Below are 14,373 nucleotides of genomic sequence, written 5' to 3' on the forward strand. Positions count from 1 at the left end.
CAGCAATTGCATCACTTTCATTAAAAGGCTGAATGTAAAACAGACATCCTACAAGAGCAAAAGGATGTGTATAAGCCATTCATGGTACTCTGAGTCTTCTGGATCTAGTCCTGGGCATACAGCTCCAGTTGGCCCTGCTTGAGCATGAAGTTGAACCAGATCACCTCCAGAGGTCCCTGTCAAACTCAGCCATTCTGTGATTCTACAATTCTCTAAACATTAATTTCAGCACTGTAATTGCTTGAGCTGACTAGCCTAGGTTGATTTTATCCCAAGCCTACACCTCTCTCTACACTGTTTTTAAGAAAAACATTGTCCAAATTGGTATTTATGAAAATTATGAAAGGAGTAGGTTTTAAAAAGAAGTGGAAGTCCTGAAGAGCATAAGGTTCATTACATTACAGGCCCATATTTAGGTCTATATATGTTAGCTATGATCAGTATAACTAATCTTTCCCTATACCTCTATAAAAACCTTAAATTATGCAAAAATGAAAAAATTTAAACATTTCTTTAACTAGCAACAAAAAAAAAAGAAAAAGCTACAAATTCTCTAAATGCCCTGAGATTAAAGCTACGTTAACAAAAAAAAAAACAACAAAGCATGTACTATATGAAACTACAGAAACCTAGCACTAAAAATGATTGTTGTCTCAACACCTTATTTGGGCCAGTTATGAGAATCAAAACCGACCAAACTTCCCCTGCCAAAACAGGAAATCCAAACAGATTTGTATTCTTTTAATGAAGAAACACATGAAAGTAATGCAGATGGAACTCCTTGCACAGTCCAGTGATCGACATTCACAAGATAATATAACTGTACACTGAAGCCTGGTCTCTAAGTTCTCAGATATTTAACAATACAGAAAATACGCTATTGCTATAACTAAAATCTGTGGAAAACGTGACGTTCTTCTAAAAAATAAAGGAATAAAGCTGCCATGTTAACACATAGACTGTTAAGTGAAACAGAAGTACAACAGCCTTACTTGAATGCCATTTGAACCAAGTGTGCCAAAACATCTTGAGCATCCACAGTGATTCGGCTAAGATCACGGTCTTGCTTTACAAAATTCAGTAATTCAGATGCATTTGCCATCCAAAAGGCAAGTGCCCCAGCAATATTCTTCTGTTTCTGTAAGGAGAAAGAAGCAAGAAATAATACAGAGAAATAACTTTTTTCTGAAACAGCAATTTAAGAAGGCTCCAAAAGATAGACCAGTACCTTTTCCCATTTCACCAAACATACCTCAGATACCAGATATTTGCAAAATGTTTATATATAGTACTGCAATTGTTGTGTTAAGTTTAATTTTAACATGTTCTCTGAACACACAGAACTCTGTTAAGTTGCCAATAGCAGTATCAATGAAGCCATGAAATAAGCATCTAGTTACATTGTGCTGAAGAGCTTAAGTCAGTGCAGTATCTGGTAATCTGTGTGCTTTGAAGCACATATTCCCTATTGCCCCCTGCCACCCTGATGCTGCACTCACTGGTTTTGATACCAGATGGTACAGTATCAAGTACTGATCTATCTCACCATCTCCCGACCACAAATGCCAGGCCAGGCAACCTCAGATGAAATCCAAAGAATAGGAACCACAAACAACAAAAAAGGAAAATAAAGGGAAGAAAAAGAACTTTGGTCATTTCATATCCACATTGAAGTGCATTAAGCAGAAATTATGGAATGCCGTAAAAGTTGCAAAGTCAAAAAAGGATTTTAGTACTGCATGTTCCAGTTGCTGAATGAGTGTTATGAACCGTTCAAGTCCAGCTGTTTGAGTATTGTATTTTGATATGGAAGCAGCATGAGAAACTGAGCTAAGCCAACATAGCTAGGATCAGTTCCCAGCAATATATCCTACCTGATCAACCTGGTCTACCTCCTGGAGAAAAACGGACGAAGGAAATCAAACAGAATAGAAGAAAGAAACTTGTGAACAATCATGATAGCTTTAGAAATCAAACACTAAATATGAAGGTACAACACTTACGCTCACAGTTACACACAGACGCATTAATCAGTAGCTATGATGCAGCTGAGCCCCTTTAGAAAAACGAAATTACTTTGATAGGACTAGTAGCACAACAGCTAAGAGCTGCAGTGCCTGTACATCATAATTAATTTAAGGAATGCCCTGTACTAGTTGACATCCCAGACTAGTTGGTTGGCTATTCCACACTCAGTGCACCATAGGCAGCAGGGTAACTAGCTATAAAAGTAAGTGAGCCAGGGAGCTACGTGCCCACACTGCTGCAATGAAGACAATGTACACACACAAATGGGGACAGAAAATCCCCACTAGAAAAAAAACAAAACAAAAACACAACAGAAAATATAAAAAAAAAACCTACAAACAAATAAAAAACAAAAACACAAAACACATTTAACATAAAACATCTAAACACAGATTAATACGTGGCCTTCCAATTAAGGAACAAAAACAGTGTTTTAAATAACAAATGAAAGAATCAAATTAAATACCACACTAAGCTGCTTAAATACTTGTATGAAAGCTACATTCAGTTGAGTAAACAAAACAAATTTAGAAAAACCCTCCACACACCCACAACAGATATGTCCATCTGATTATTTAAAACTAAGCTCTTCGTTCTTTTGTCTTTCTTATATCAGTCTTCCCCAACCTGCATCACAGCAAACTTAGATGTAAAATACCTGAGGTGTCATTTGCTGTTACTGTTTCAAGTTTAGTATGAATTAATTAAATAAATAAATAGCTACTGCCTTTCTATTTCTTCCCTCTTTCCAATAAAACCAAGGAGCTCTCAACTGACTGAAGACGGGGTGGTTCAGAACAAAATAAAGCATGTGCTCTTTCTGAAAACAGATGTTAAAATTTGCAGAGGATCAGAAATGCTACAGATGATCTGAAAATCAGAATACACAACATTGAACTGCTTCTATGAATTTTCTATTTCATGTTTTTTATTGGAAACACTGAGCCTTTTCATAGCTCTCTCCAATTTTTACCCTACGCTATGTGAAGTCTTCTATATTATTTACATATGCTAATGCAAGGACTACAGAAAGCCACAAAATCAGTTTGTTCGCAGATGATTTCTTGAGTTATTTCAGAAAGCTGCCAAGTCTCCTTATGATCTAAGGCAGACAAAATTAAACATAAAAACTCTGATATTTCTAGTACAATACAAGATTTGTGCACTCTTCCTTTATTTCTGCTTTGTTTCAGGTGCATCTGTACCCTTGCCCCATATCTGTCTTCTCCATCTTTTATACCCTCAATGCAGGTATGCTTTACAGCAAAGATAAATAAAAAAACCCACTTGTGATATAGAAAGTTATCACACAGTTATTTAACTGTGACAATCAGTCAATGTAAACACTTATTCTACAGCCTAGATCAAGTAATATGACTGAATTTAGCTAGTGCTGTTTATAATCCTACAAGGTAGGTCCAAAATGCTAACTTCTTCCTGGTCAATTTTACAGTTACAGGATAAAATCATCTAGGTCAGAAAAGACCTTCAAGATCACCTAGCTTAAGCATCAGAATCAATTAAACTTTTTATTTTATTTTATTGTCTGCAGTGAATATGAAGGCTAAGGAACTGATGTTCTACTCTTTCAGTGCATTTGTCCTTTCCCATTTCCCACCTCCACTCGTCACCAGCTCCTTCAGTATGGGATTTGGAAGGAGCTTATCTCAATTTTCTTCCATTTCAAACTAGAGCTCTCTTCAGTTTATTTCTTGAAACTAGATAGCCTCTTTCACAAATTCCGCTACCACGTTCCTTGTTGATGTCTTCCCTAAACTTCATGTTGGAGATTAGACTACAGCTACAGAGATGAAAGGCTGAAGAAATGGCTTTTCAGAATGGATAGACCAGACAGGCACTTGTATTTAATAATTTCAGGATGCTATCAGCAGGATTACATAGAAAACATTTACAACAACAAGGCTCAACTTGATTTGGGAAGTCATTCTCAATACTGTAAATTACTGTTTTCACAGTTATTCCATTTTCTAGCTTTATTTTCTTTTTTGAAAACTGATATTTGAGCTTGCTTCTCTAGTATCTTCTAGCAGCTATGCAGTTATCCATTTTTAGTTGAAGACAAAGAAAACACAGAACTTCATCTTTATTTTCCCACTGTCCCCGTACCCCTTTCACTCCATATCTTTTGAGCCATTGCTACTAGTTTATACCAGTTGCATAAACTGAGTCATTTTCTTTGATTCAGTCCTGTAACTTCCAGATTATATTTGAAGCCTACCACTTCAGTGTATTTCTTCATCCTTCCAAATAAATTGCTTACGTACAAACTCTTTGCATTTCATGTTCTCAACTACAGTCACAACCTACCCTCTGACATAACACATTCACTCTTCCATTAGTAGATAATATCAGAATTACTTTCTGCTGTAGAAATTAACTCTTGATTCCATCTCAATTTTATACAATATCATTTTACGATGGCATCAAAACTCAAAGCAGTTAACTAGTTCTTCATTTCATATTCTAAGCACCTTTCAACCTCTTATCAACTTCAAAACGTATATGAAAGGCTATTTTTTTTTTCTTCCTATACATTGTCTTTAGCACTGGCATTCTCTCCCACTCTTACTTGTGAAATGTGCGTGCCTGTTGCAACTGTTTACAGAACTATCTAATTACAACATCCTCCTCTTGAGAACTCCACTAAATCTTTCCAAAATCTGAACAAAAGATGAACAGTTCTGCTTTGCTATGACCTTCAGGCCACTGTTTTGATGTTTACTTTCCTCTTCTCCCTTAAATCAACTTCTTGTCTAACATTTGCCTCATGAATTCCTTACGGCAGGATTAATGCATTTGTCATGCTTGTACAGGGGCTAGCACAGTAGAGTCCTTGTTTTTATTGGTGACTATGGCAGTTTTTTTTTTTTTTTTGCCACAAATATGTGTGTTTTAGTAATAAAAAATATATTTCACTTTTTCCTATGAGGAAAGCCTGCAGAGAAAGACATTAGAATAATTAATTAGAAAGGATATCTGAAATAACATTGCTGTTTTGGGAAATGACTACTACACTCTATCAACATTTCAATGATGCAGGGTATCATCTAATTTCATTACAATCCAGTAGATCTTATTCCATAGTCCTACTCAAAACAGAACTTCCTCTGTACCTCTATAACACTCTTCCATAGAATAGCAATAACAACATACCATGAATAAGATACTGGAACATTTGAGAACTTATTTTTCTCTTTATAGGGCAATTGGTTCAGCTTTATTACCATTTTTGTGGTTACAGAAGTTGTAAAAGCAAGATCAAAATTCAATTGTTACACTTCTTTTTAATACATTCATTTCACACATCAACCACTGCAAACACCCCACAACTCTTCAGTAAGTATATCCAACTTATTTCACAAGAGCTCACAGCAAGAGATTTTATCTTGTAAAGAACAGAAGAACAACTTCTTGTCACAGAACATACCTTCAGAGTAACAGTCCCTCCCTGGCCTCCCACACTGCCCAGGAGTTTCTTACAACTCACATTAGTCATTGACACAAAACAAGCGTTCACATGGGAAATCAGTACAGTCTGACTGCACTGATCAATTAAACCCTAAGAAAAAGACTAAGGTTAGCAGATAATCTGCAACATACTTAAATCCCTTGACATATTTTTGCACAGAAACTCACCTGTATGACTCCTTCCATCATATTCACCATCTTGTTGACTATTGCAATAACTTTGTGAGTACGCTCAGTAGGAGTGATGTCAGGTCTGTACTGGCTTGACAATACATACCGACATGTCATATACAAAACATATGTGGGTGACAGTTTAAAATGAACTGTCGAGCTATTTGTGTAATTTATAATGGCAGATAAGAAGGCATCTTCAGCTGTGGAGAAGGAAGAAAAGAACAACATGCTAATAAAGCCAAAAGACAGGGATAAAATTAAATAATATCATAACTTGTGTTGGAGGGTATTTTTGTTTTTGAGGAGAAAAATAAGGAAAAGGGAACAAAATACAGAAATTCTAAATTAACCACCTACTATATGCTACAGTTACTTAAGCATAATAATAGACACAAAGCTAGAAAGCCTGATCATTGGGAAACATTTTTATATTATTTTCTACCTCTGTTGAAAATGTATATCTTCAAGGGAGCAGGAAAACTCAAAGTTCCACTTATAATAAGAGAGCTTAATTAGAGTGTATTTGATTCTTTAGACTATCAAAAATTTCTCTTTTTTTGCTTACAAGTCTACTTAGTTTCAAACATGTGAAGTCTGGACATTCTCTGATATGGTGTTTTTCTACCAAATCTGGAACCTCAAAAATGGGAGCACATTAAGACAACACAAATTTAAGTACTAAATGAAAATTTGATCTTTCAGCACATTTTGTATAATGTGGATTTTGACTATGATGTAATTGAGTATCCATGACATGGAGGACTCCATATTAATGAATTAACTCAATGTACATTTTAGGAGGTCGAATTTCCCCTCACCACACCCCAAAGAAATTTGAATATATAAAGATAGCAAATGCAACTAGAAATTACGGTTGTACCAAACTCACCTCAATATCAGTACCTCCTCACCCTCCCCAGATAAATCAATTTCATTAGTGGATAAACCATCATCTGTTCAATAGTTTTTAATGGTTATTTAAATGACATTTGAGTTTTCAAACTGTTTGAAATATTGCACTACAAAGAAAATGTGTCAACAACTATGTGTTTATAATATCACAATTTACTCACAGCTTTCCCTGAATTCAATACTGGCAGGTAGGATCAGTTCTGGTCCATGGGTATCCTGAGATCTACAGGAGGAAGACAAAAACTGATAAAACAATCCACATGGGTGATATTAAATCCATTGTAATAGATTTCTCCAACACTGGTACTGATGCTGATAACAACATCTTTCCCCAAAACATTCCTTTTCTTTACCTATCCTCTAGAATCATTGCAGCAATATCTGCCCACAACAGATCACAATACAGAACTGAACTGTGGAGTTTGCATTATTGATGAATGTCCTGTTTTGCACTATATCGCAGACTGATAGGATCAGTTTGCTATCTGCTGTTGACAGGATTCAAATAACAGATTATTCATTGACACATGAAAGAAAGTGAATGAAGCTTCACCTGGAGAACCAGCTCTGTTACAAAAATAATGTACTTTGCTACATTTAATACCATCCAACACGGATATGAACTTAGTCAACTTATTTGTCCTTTTTTTTCCGGCAAGGGAACAGAACCTCTAACTGCATACAGCTATTGCTATGCAACAAAGACACAGAAGTCCTTCTGACAGCCTCACAACTACTTCTTCACTTAAGATGACTGAAGTGTTCTTTCTAACCAATATCTATTAAAGAATTCATTAAGGATAAACAAACAAACAAAAAAATCTGTCTTTCTGGTGTCTAGGAAGGTTAAGCACACAATTCATTCTTCTCAAAAAAAAATATATATTGATTGAACTGTTTTCTGAATTTAGACATATTTTTAGGAAAAAACACAGAAGCTTGAGAATTTTGGCATGTAATAATCATTTTAATCACATATAACACCACAGGCAGCTTTCTACTAGAAACAGATACAATAATCTATTTACTTTAGCTCCATTAACAAGGTTTTCCTTCAATTAAGCTATCATTTTCTGCGTTTCCTAAACACATGTAAAGAAACACCAACTTTTGCAATAAGAAATTTAAGTTAAAACAACTCAGTGATACAACGTAAACCAACTTGCTTTGTTACTTTGCTACCAGATATATTTGAGGTACCTTTGAGGCACCTACTTCTTTTATAGAACACTACAGACTGAATGGAAATGAATTTTACTGAGCTAAAATGGCCTGAAAGTCTAGTTGGGGTATGCCTTGGAAGGGCACAGAATATTACTTAGGGTCTGTTTCCTCTAATAAGCATGGTATGAGGTAATATACTACTCTTTAACACTGCTGATGCAGTATTTCCCATTACGAGAAGTAACAGATTATACATTTCCTACCTGCTTTCCTGTCTGCGATAATCTTGCTGCTGTTCTATTCTTATCATGGGTTTCACCATTCCTCGCTCAGCTGTGCTGGATGCTGATGATGTTCTGTCACCATCAAGCCTGCTGGTGCTCTAATTCAGAACAGTGAGACAGGTGTTTAGCACGGAGACACAGGATTAGTCAGCATTCATGCTTGGCACTATTGAAACAAAGTGCCATTATGAAGCCTTGATAAGTTATGGCAAGAGAGAGAAGAAGAATGCAGCACACAATACAGTAACTCAATAAGGTATTTTTGTCAAAAACACAGATGAGCACGTCTGCAAATCAAAAGATCCTGATGGCCAGCTAGAAGCAGCTTTTTGTTAAAGTATTATCACAATATAAATAAACTTTGAATATCCTTAATTAAAAGTTTCACAGATATCAGAACAAAGAAAGATAGTTCTCATCAACAAAATTAAACTTATTTACAGATTTAAAACTAGTTATATTCCCCTATCTCTGTTTTGGCTGTAGCTCCAGGTGCTTACACTACTGATCCATGACATAGCTTCTCCTTTCCTTACAGAAAAATCTGATCTGGCAGACAGCATATAATTTTCCAGGATAAGAATGGACAACTCAAATCATATAAGTTTTACATATAAGTTGATTTTATTCAGTGCTGAGAAAGATTTTAATTTATGCTTTCCAATTGCATGCCAAATCCTATCAGGAAGAGGAATAAAAACACTGCTTTAAGCAGTGAAAGTTTTAGCAATTATTTTTCAGTATAAACAATTAAAAACAAGTATCAACAAAATATGAAGGGCTTCTGCATTTTCTAAGAAATTCCCACAACTAAATAATTGGAATCAAGAAAACTGATCAAAAACGTGAGGATTTAAACAAGAGTTTGAATGTTATTTTTTTCAGTACTGACATATCAAACTGTAAAGGACTTTTCATCACTAAGTCTCAAAGAACTATAATGAACTGATCATTGCTCCAATTCCAAATAAAAACAGTCATAAGAGCAACTGTTAAAAAAACAGAGATACTCCAGCAATTTAACAAGAGGTACAGTTTGAAAATCTGCCTGACAGTTCAAAACCATTAAGTCTCCCCAAGCTCCATAGGTCCACTAAAGTATTTCTCCTGTGAATTTAAAAAGAATATGAGACATGTTATTTAGTATCGTGCACGTCAGAAACTCCAAGTCTGACCAATTTTGAGACATTTTAGTATTTCATATTGTTTTTGTTGTTTTTTTTTTTTCCTTCTTTCCTCAAAATGTCACTGAGCAAATTCCTATCATTTAAAAAACACATCTGAGATGCAAGGAAGTATTACCACAGTCAAAGCTACAAAGGAGAAAAACTGAATCGGAAATCTGTGACAGAAAAAAAAAGATGACAAACAAGGTAAAAGCTATCAGAGTATTATTAATGCCTGCACTGTCATACCATTAAGTTTCTTTACAAGTATTTCAATCTCATAATGGCAGTAATAAAACAAAAGAAAAAGTCCTTTCTGTGAGGACTGCTATATTCCACGCTGCTGAAATCATCTTTCCTTTCATCTGTGGCAATGCAATTAGAGCAGACATAAACTATTGTGTCATTTTACTCAGTTTGTTTACTCTTGGAAAATGCAACTTTGGCACAGCATGTATTAACAGAAAGACAATGTAAAAAGAAAGAAAAAAGAGATGATCACCTCATAAAATGTTTATAACTATGACTGCAGAGACTGTTTCTTTGATCAGTGTGTATAAGAGCTCTATTGAAATCAACAGTCACATCCATTAAATTTTAAAAGCCCAGTTAAACGTAACATTGAACACTTTCATGTTTCATATAAAACACTTATTTGCCCTATAACAAATGCCAAAGTCACAGGTTACATATATGAGATGTTAATAAAACATTTCTATGTTTTATGGATCTATCTCTACCCACACGTCCTCTGATTAATCAGATTATTCCAGGCTTGAGCAGTTTCCCTTTCTGAGAGAAAAAAGTTACTATTCTTGGCACAGAATGCATGCCAAATGCCTATTTGAAAAACTGAATGGTACTGTGGAGAAAAAATAAATAAGTGTGCATGATAATTAATCCAATCAAAAGAGTAAATGGCTGAGGGAGAATGACAGGCAGCACTTTCTCAAATACTACTGATAATATAATTTTGACCTAACATGAAGTTTCATTATTTATTATTGATTTATAATCTGATACCTTGCTTGCTGGTAATGCCGTTCCACTGTGAACATCTCCCTCCAGATCAAAGGTAGTTTCCTGAACGGCTCTAAAAGACAACATTTGAAGCACTTCTTAGAAATTGTATGAGTAAACAAATAGCAAGGGATAGAGTAGCTAAAATTGTTAAATTAAAATTCAAAGAGGGATACTGTGATACCTGTTCACATCACTTTTAAAAACACTGTATCAATTCTTTATATAGAGAACATTACAAGAACTTACACAGATCATTTTATTTGACAAAACAAATTTTTAGTTACATTTCTCCCTGATTAAGTGAGAAAAAGAAAAGCCACTGAAATACTGTGTGTGTGTTACATATTTACTGCAATAGACTTGCTGCAAGTTTTTACCTGGATCCTCAGCATTATATGTATTAAAAACTATTAATGTACATCATTCATAAAACCACAGTAGTGCATTTTATTACCTGCTTATGCTAAAGAACAAAGATTGTAAAAATATTTGATTGTTCAAGCTGCAATATCCCTTTGACAGAGATTTCACAGTCCACACAAAGTAGACTGGAGTAGTACAGTGCTTTATTGATCTGCAGGCTAGATGCAGAGGAAATTTAAGATTTTAGCAGAAGTATCATGTTACTGTTAAATGCCCAGAAGTCTGTCTGGAGTCATCTCCTACATACTGCAAACTGAGCTTTATTTCACAAACTTCCAGTACCTACTGGAAGCATTTAAAGAAGAGGAAGACAGGTTTTTTACTGAGCAGTCAGTGATAGCACAAGCAGGAATTGTTTCAAACAAGAAGAGGAGAAATTTAGATTAAATATTAGGAGGAAATTCTTTATTCAGAGGAAGGTGAGGAGTTGACACAGGCTGCCCAGAGAAGTTGTGCATACACCATCCCTGGAGGTGTTCAAGGCCAGATTGGATGGGGTCCTGTACAGCCTGATCTAATGGGAGAGCAACCCTACCTACACAAGGAGCTTAGATTTGGGTGTGCCTGAGGGTCCCTTGCAGTCCAACCTATTCTAATGAATGGCGTGACTGAAGACGTGTAGACTTCTAAAATTTTACTGATTGTAAATGAAAGAACATCTGTGGCAAAGGGCTGCTTCCCATAGCTAGAAGGAAGCAAATCACTGGATATCCTGGCACTCTGATTTAAGGAAATTGATTTTATTTCCAAATTTTTGAATGGTTGGTACATTCCACGTAATGTTCCATGCATTCCATTCCATGCATTATCTTCCAAAAACTCACTGTAATTTTCTTGGACTTCAGAATGGATGAAGGGCTTATCTTTCACTCCTTATGAAGAACAGGAAAAACACCTCCAACTTTTTTTTTTTAAACAAGAAGCACAAAATACTTCCACATCACAATAAAGTGAAGAAAAATAATATTTAAAATAGACATCTGTTAACTCAGCACACTGACCAGAAAATACTCATTGTTCTCCAAGCCACATTTTTCATTTCTAAATGACTGCACACTATCATAGTAGTTTCATTTTGATCCTGACAGGATGAACAATATGACACGTTTATTTCATGCCATACATTTTGATATTAAGGTTGTTTCTACTAACCATTTTTATAGCCACTGAAGTGAACGCAAGTCACTAAAATCATAACCAATATTTTCATTATGCATTTATTAAAAAGATGAATGTAAAGAAACAGTAAGATGCCCTTCTGTACTGTTAGTCCTTGCAACACAGAAACTAGGTGATAAGTAATCACGCTGTAAAAATGGTTGGCATTTTGAAACATTTGGCTCCTCACTTAATCTGAGTATTTCATATTGAGACTGATGCCTGCTAATCCTAAAAAAAATCACAAGGTGGAGCTCAAGTATTGAAATAGCTATTATATGGTTAATATTTAAAAGCAGTTACTTGGAACTCATTTAAACTCATGCTCTAATCAACTGCCATTTATAACACTCCCATCTTTTGTTTTCCCAGGGCTCATTATTGTACTCACCCAGCTTTGTGCCTTGGACCTTTGACCATAAGGCTTGCATCAATAGGTCTTTTAGGAATAATATGGTCCTGAGTGGGATCCACAAACTTAAACACATGAGATGACCCAAACTGAACCTTCATTCCACTTTGCAGCATAGTGGTTTCTGAAATACGCTGACCTTCTACGTATGTTTCCGCATCAATGTTTCTTGGGGTTACAGTAACAACTCCATCCATATTAGTGAGATCACAATGATGAGGCTGAATTCCTGGACCAAATAACTACAAACAGAAACCATTAACATGAAATAAATTACATATATAGCAGCAGAGATTAAAATGGTAGGATGGAGCCACAGCATAGCCTATTTGCAGACTAGTAGCATAACTTTGCTTGCTAAAGAAACCTAACACCCTCAGCTTTTCCTCATAGGAGAGATGCTCCAACTCTCAGTCTGACATCTGTGTCTGCTTTTTCTCCATACCTGAATGGAATTGTCATCAAATTTTTCAGTTCCAACTTCAGTGACACTTAATTGTAGACGATAAAGCTTTGGTTTATCTCTGGAGTCAGAACCATCTGTGGAACAAATGACAAATATTAATTTGCAAGTTATTTAAGCTCAAATGCACAATAATTATCTTCCAGAAACTTAGAGTAACAGTATTCATGAATTTAAAAAAAAAAGCAACAACAAAAATTTGAGTGACATTCATTCAAGATTTGTTGTGTACTTTTAAGTTGTTCAGCAGAGCCTAAAAACAGGAAAAGTAAACAGGGCCCTGGCAACAGAGTGCTGTTATCTGCAAGTACAAAGAGCAAAGTAATCAGAAACTACTGTTCTGAACATACTGTGAAAAGCCTTGTCTATTTCCTTTGATAGTTGAAGTAATACAATTTTTGTTAACCTCTTAAGATTTCAGATACACAAATATGATTTAAAATTACTTTGAGAATAACTGGAAAAAAATCTGTATATACTGCAGTAAGAATACTTAGTTTTCAGTAAAAGCACAGACTATCAGCAACATCTACTATCAAGAAGTGACATGCTAAATTGTTTCCTATTCACAAAATATTGAAATAGGGTAACAAGAAATGAAAATCTTAAAATTCTTGTTTTTAAATCTACAACAGCTTTAGTGTTGATATACTGGACTGTAGCACTCCTGAGCCTTGTCCTATCGATCCATATTTTCACCTTAAAAGAAAATGTGGTCAACGACAAAATTCATCTTCCTCCTCACATTCCCCCCGAGTATATATTCACCAAATAAATCAAAACATAGCGGGATACTCAAGAAGCTACATAGGATTTAGTTGTTGTCTTCACAGGCTAACATAGATGGATTTTGGCATATAAATAAATCCTTCCCACTACTCAGAAAATGCTTAAGATACTAAACCAATACTATTACTTCTGACTTCAGTCATTTTCTTCCTCCAAAAGGAGGATGCAAAAAGAAGGCTGCAGAAAAGACTTACTTAACCGTGGACATAAAGAATGGTTTACAGTAATCCCTCCAAAATATCAGATAGTATTATTAAAGCTATGGCCCACACAGCGATACTGTTTTCAGAAGGATGCTAGCCATTTTCAAATTTTAAATGAAAATCAATATAAACAGAACCCCCATAAATCTGATTTTTAGCTCCCAGCATTAACGTTTATTAAAGAAAGAACACATGCAATTTAACCATAAGATTTCACTTAATCTATGAAGCGACTGAATCAGCCTTCAATGAAAAACATTCACGTGAATAACAGTCAACAACACAGTTAAAACGTAACAGTTAAAAACACTGATAAAAGCAGAAGATACAAAGAAAGTAAAGCAACAGGATGAAAATACAAAACAGAAACAGAACAGAACACTTGAAGTGAATGGGAGGGGAGTGAATCATCAATATGGCTTTAAAGTGTATGGATACAGCAAAAGTGTAACACGTGCTCCTAGCAATATACTTCTGGGGTGCTGTGAAGTTAGTGGGACATAAAGACAACAGGCAGTTCACAGAGTAGCATTCTAAATATCAAAATTACGTGCTGACACAACAGTAAACACCCATTACTGAACAAATTTAGAATCACTGCCATAAAATAGTAGCATGTCATCATCCATCAAGAAAATAATATTAAACATTGAGAGCAGTCAGCCCTCTAAACTTTTTTTTTTTT

At 35.2% G+C, this 14,373-nt stretch overlaps 1 protein-coding gene across 21 annotated transcripts in view; it reads right to left on the bottom strand.

The window, feature by feature from the left end:
* Positions 1-14,373, bottom strand: part of AFDN (afadin, adherens junction formation factor) — a 78,115-nt gene that overhangs the window by 45,728 nt on the left and 18,014 nt on the right. For 12 of the 21 annotated variants that reach the window (XM_010707062.3, XM_010707054.3, XM_019612850.2 and 9 more), the window contains 8 exons: positions 12,679-12,773; positions 12,213-12,475; positions 10,241-10,310; positions 8,031-8,149; positions 6,765-6,826; positions 5,686-5,891; positions 1,875-1,895; positions 993-1,138 (listed from right to left, as the gene is read on the bottom strand). In XM_010707062.3, the coding sequence (XP_010705364.1) occupies positions 993-1,138; positions 1,875-1,895; positions 5,686-5,891; positions 6,765-6,826; positions 8,031-8,149; positions 10,241-10,310; positions 12,213-12,475; positions 12,679-12,773 (982 nt within the window). The remainder of the gene's footprint in view (positions 1-992; positions 1,139-1,874; positions 1,896-5,685; positions 5,892-6,764; positions 6,827-8,030; positions 8,150-10,240; positions 10,311-12,212; positions 12,476-12,678; positions 12,774-14,373) is intronic. The other 9 variants (XM_019612851.2, XM_010707069.3, XM_031552435.1 and 6 more) reach the window with 1 other exon arrangement.

The sequence above is a fragment of the Meleagris gallopavo genome, chromosome 2, assembly GCF_000146605.3.
Source record: "Meleagris gallopavo isolate NT-WF06-2002-E0010 breed Aviagen turkey brand Nicholas breeding stock chromosome 2, Turkey_5.1, whole genome shotgun sequence".
Lineage (NCBI taxonomy): Eukaryota > Metazoa > Chordata > Aves > Galliformes > Phasianidae > Meleagris > Meleagris gallopavo.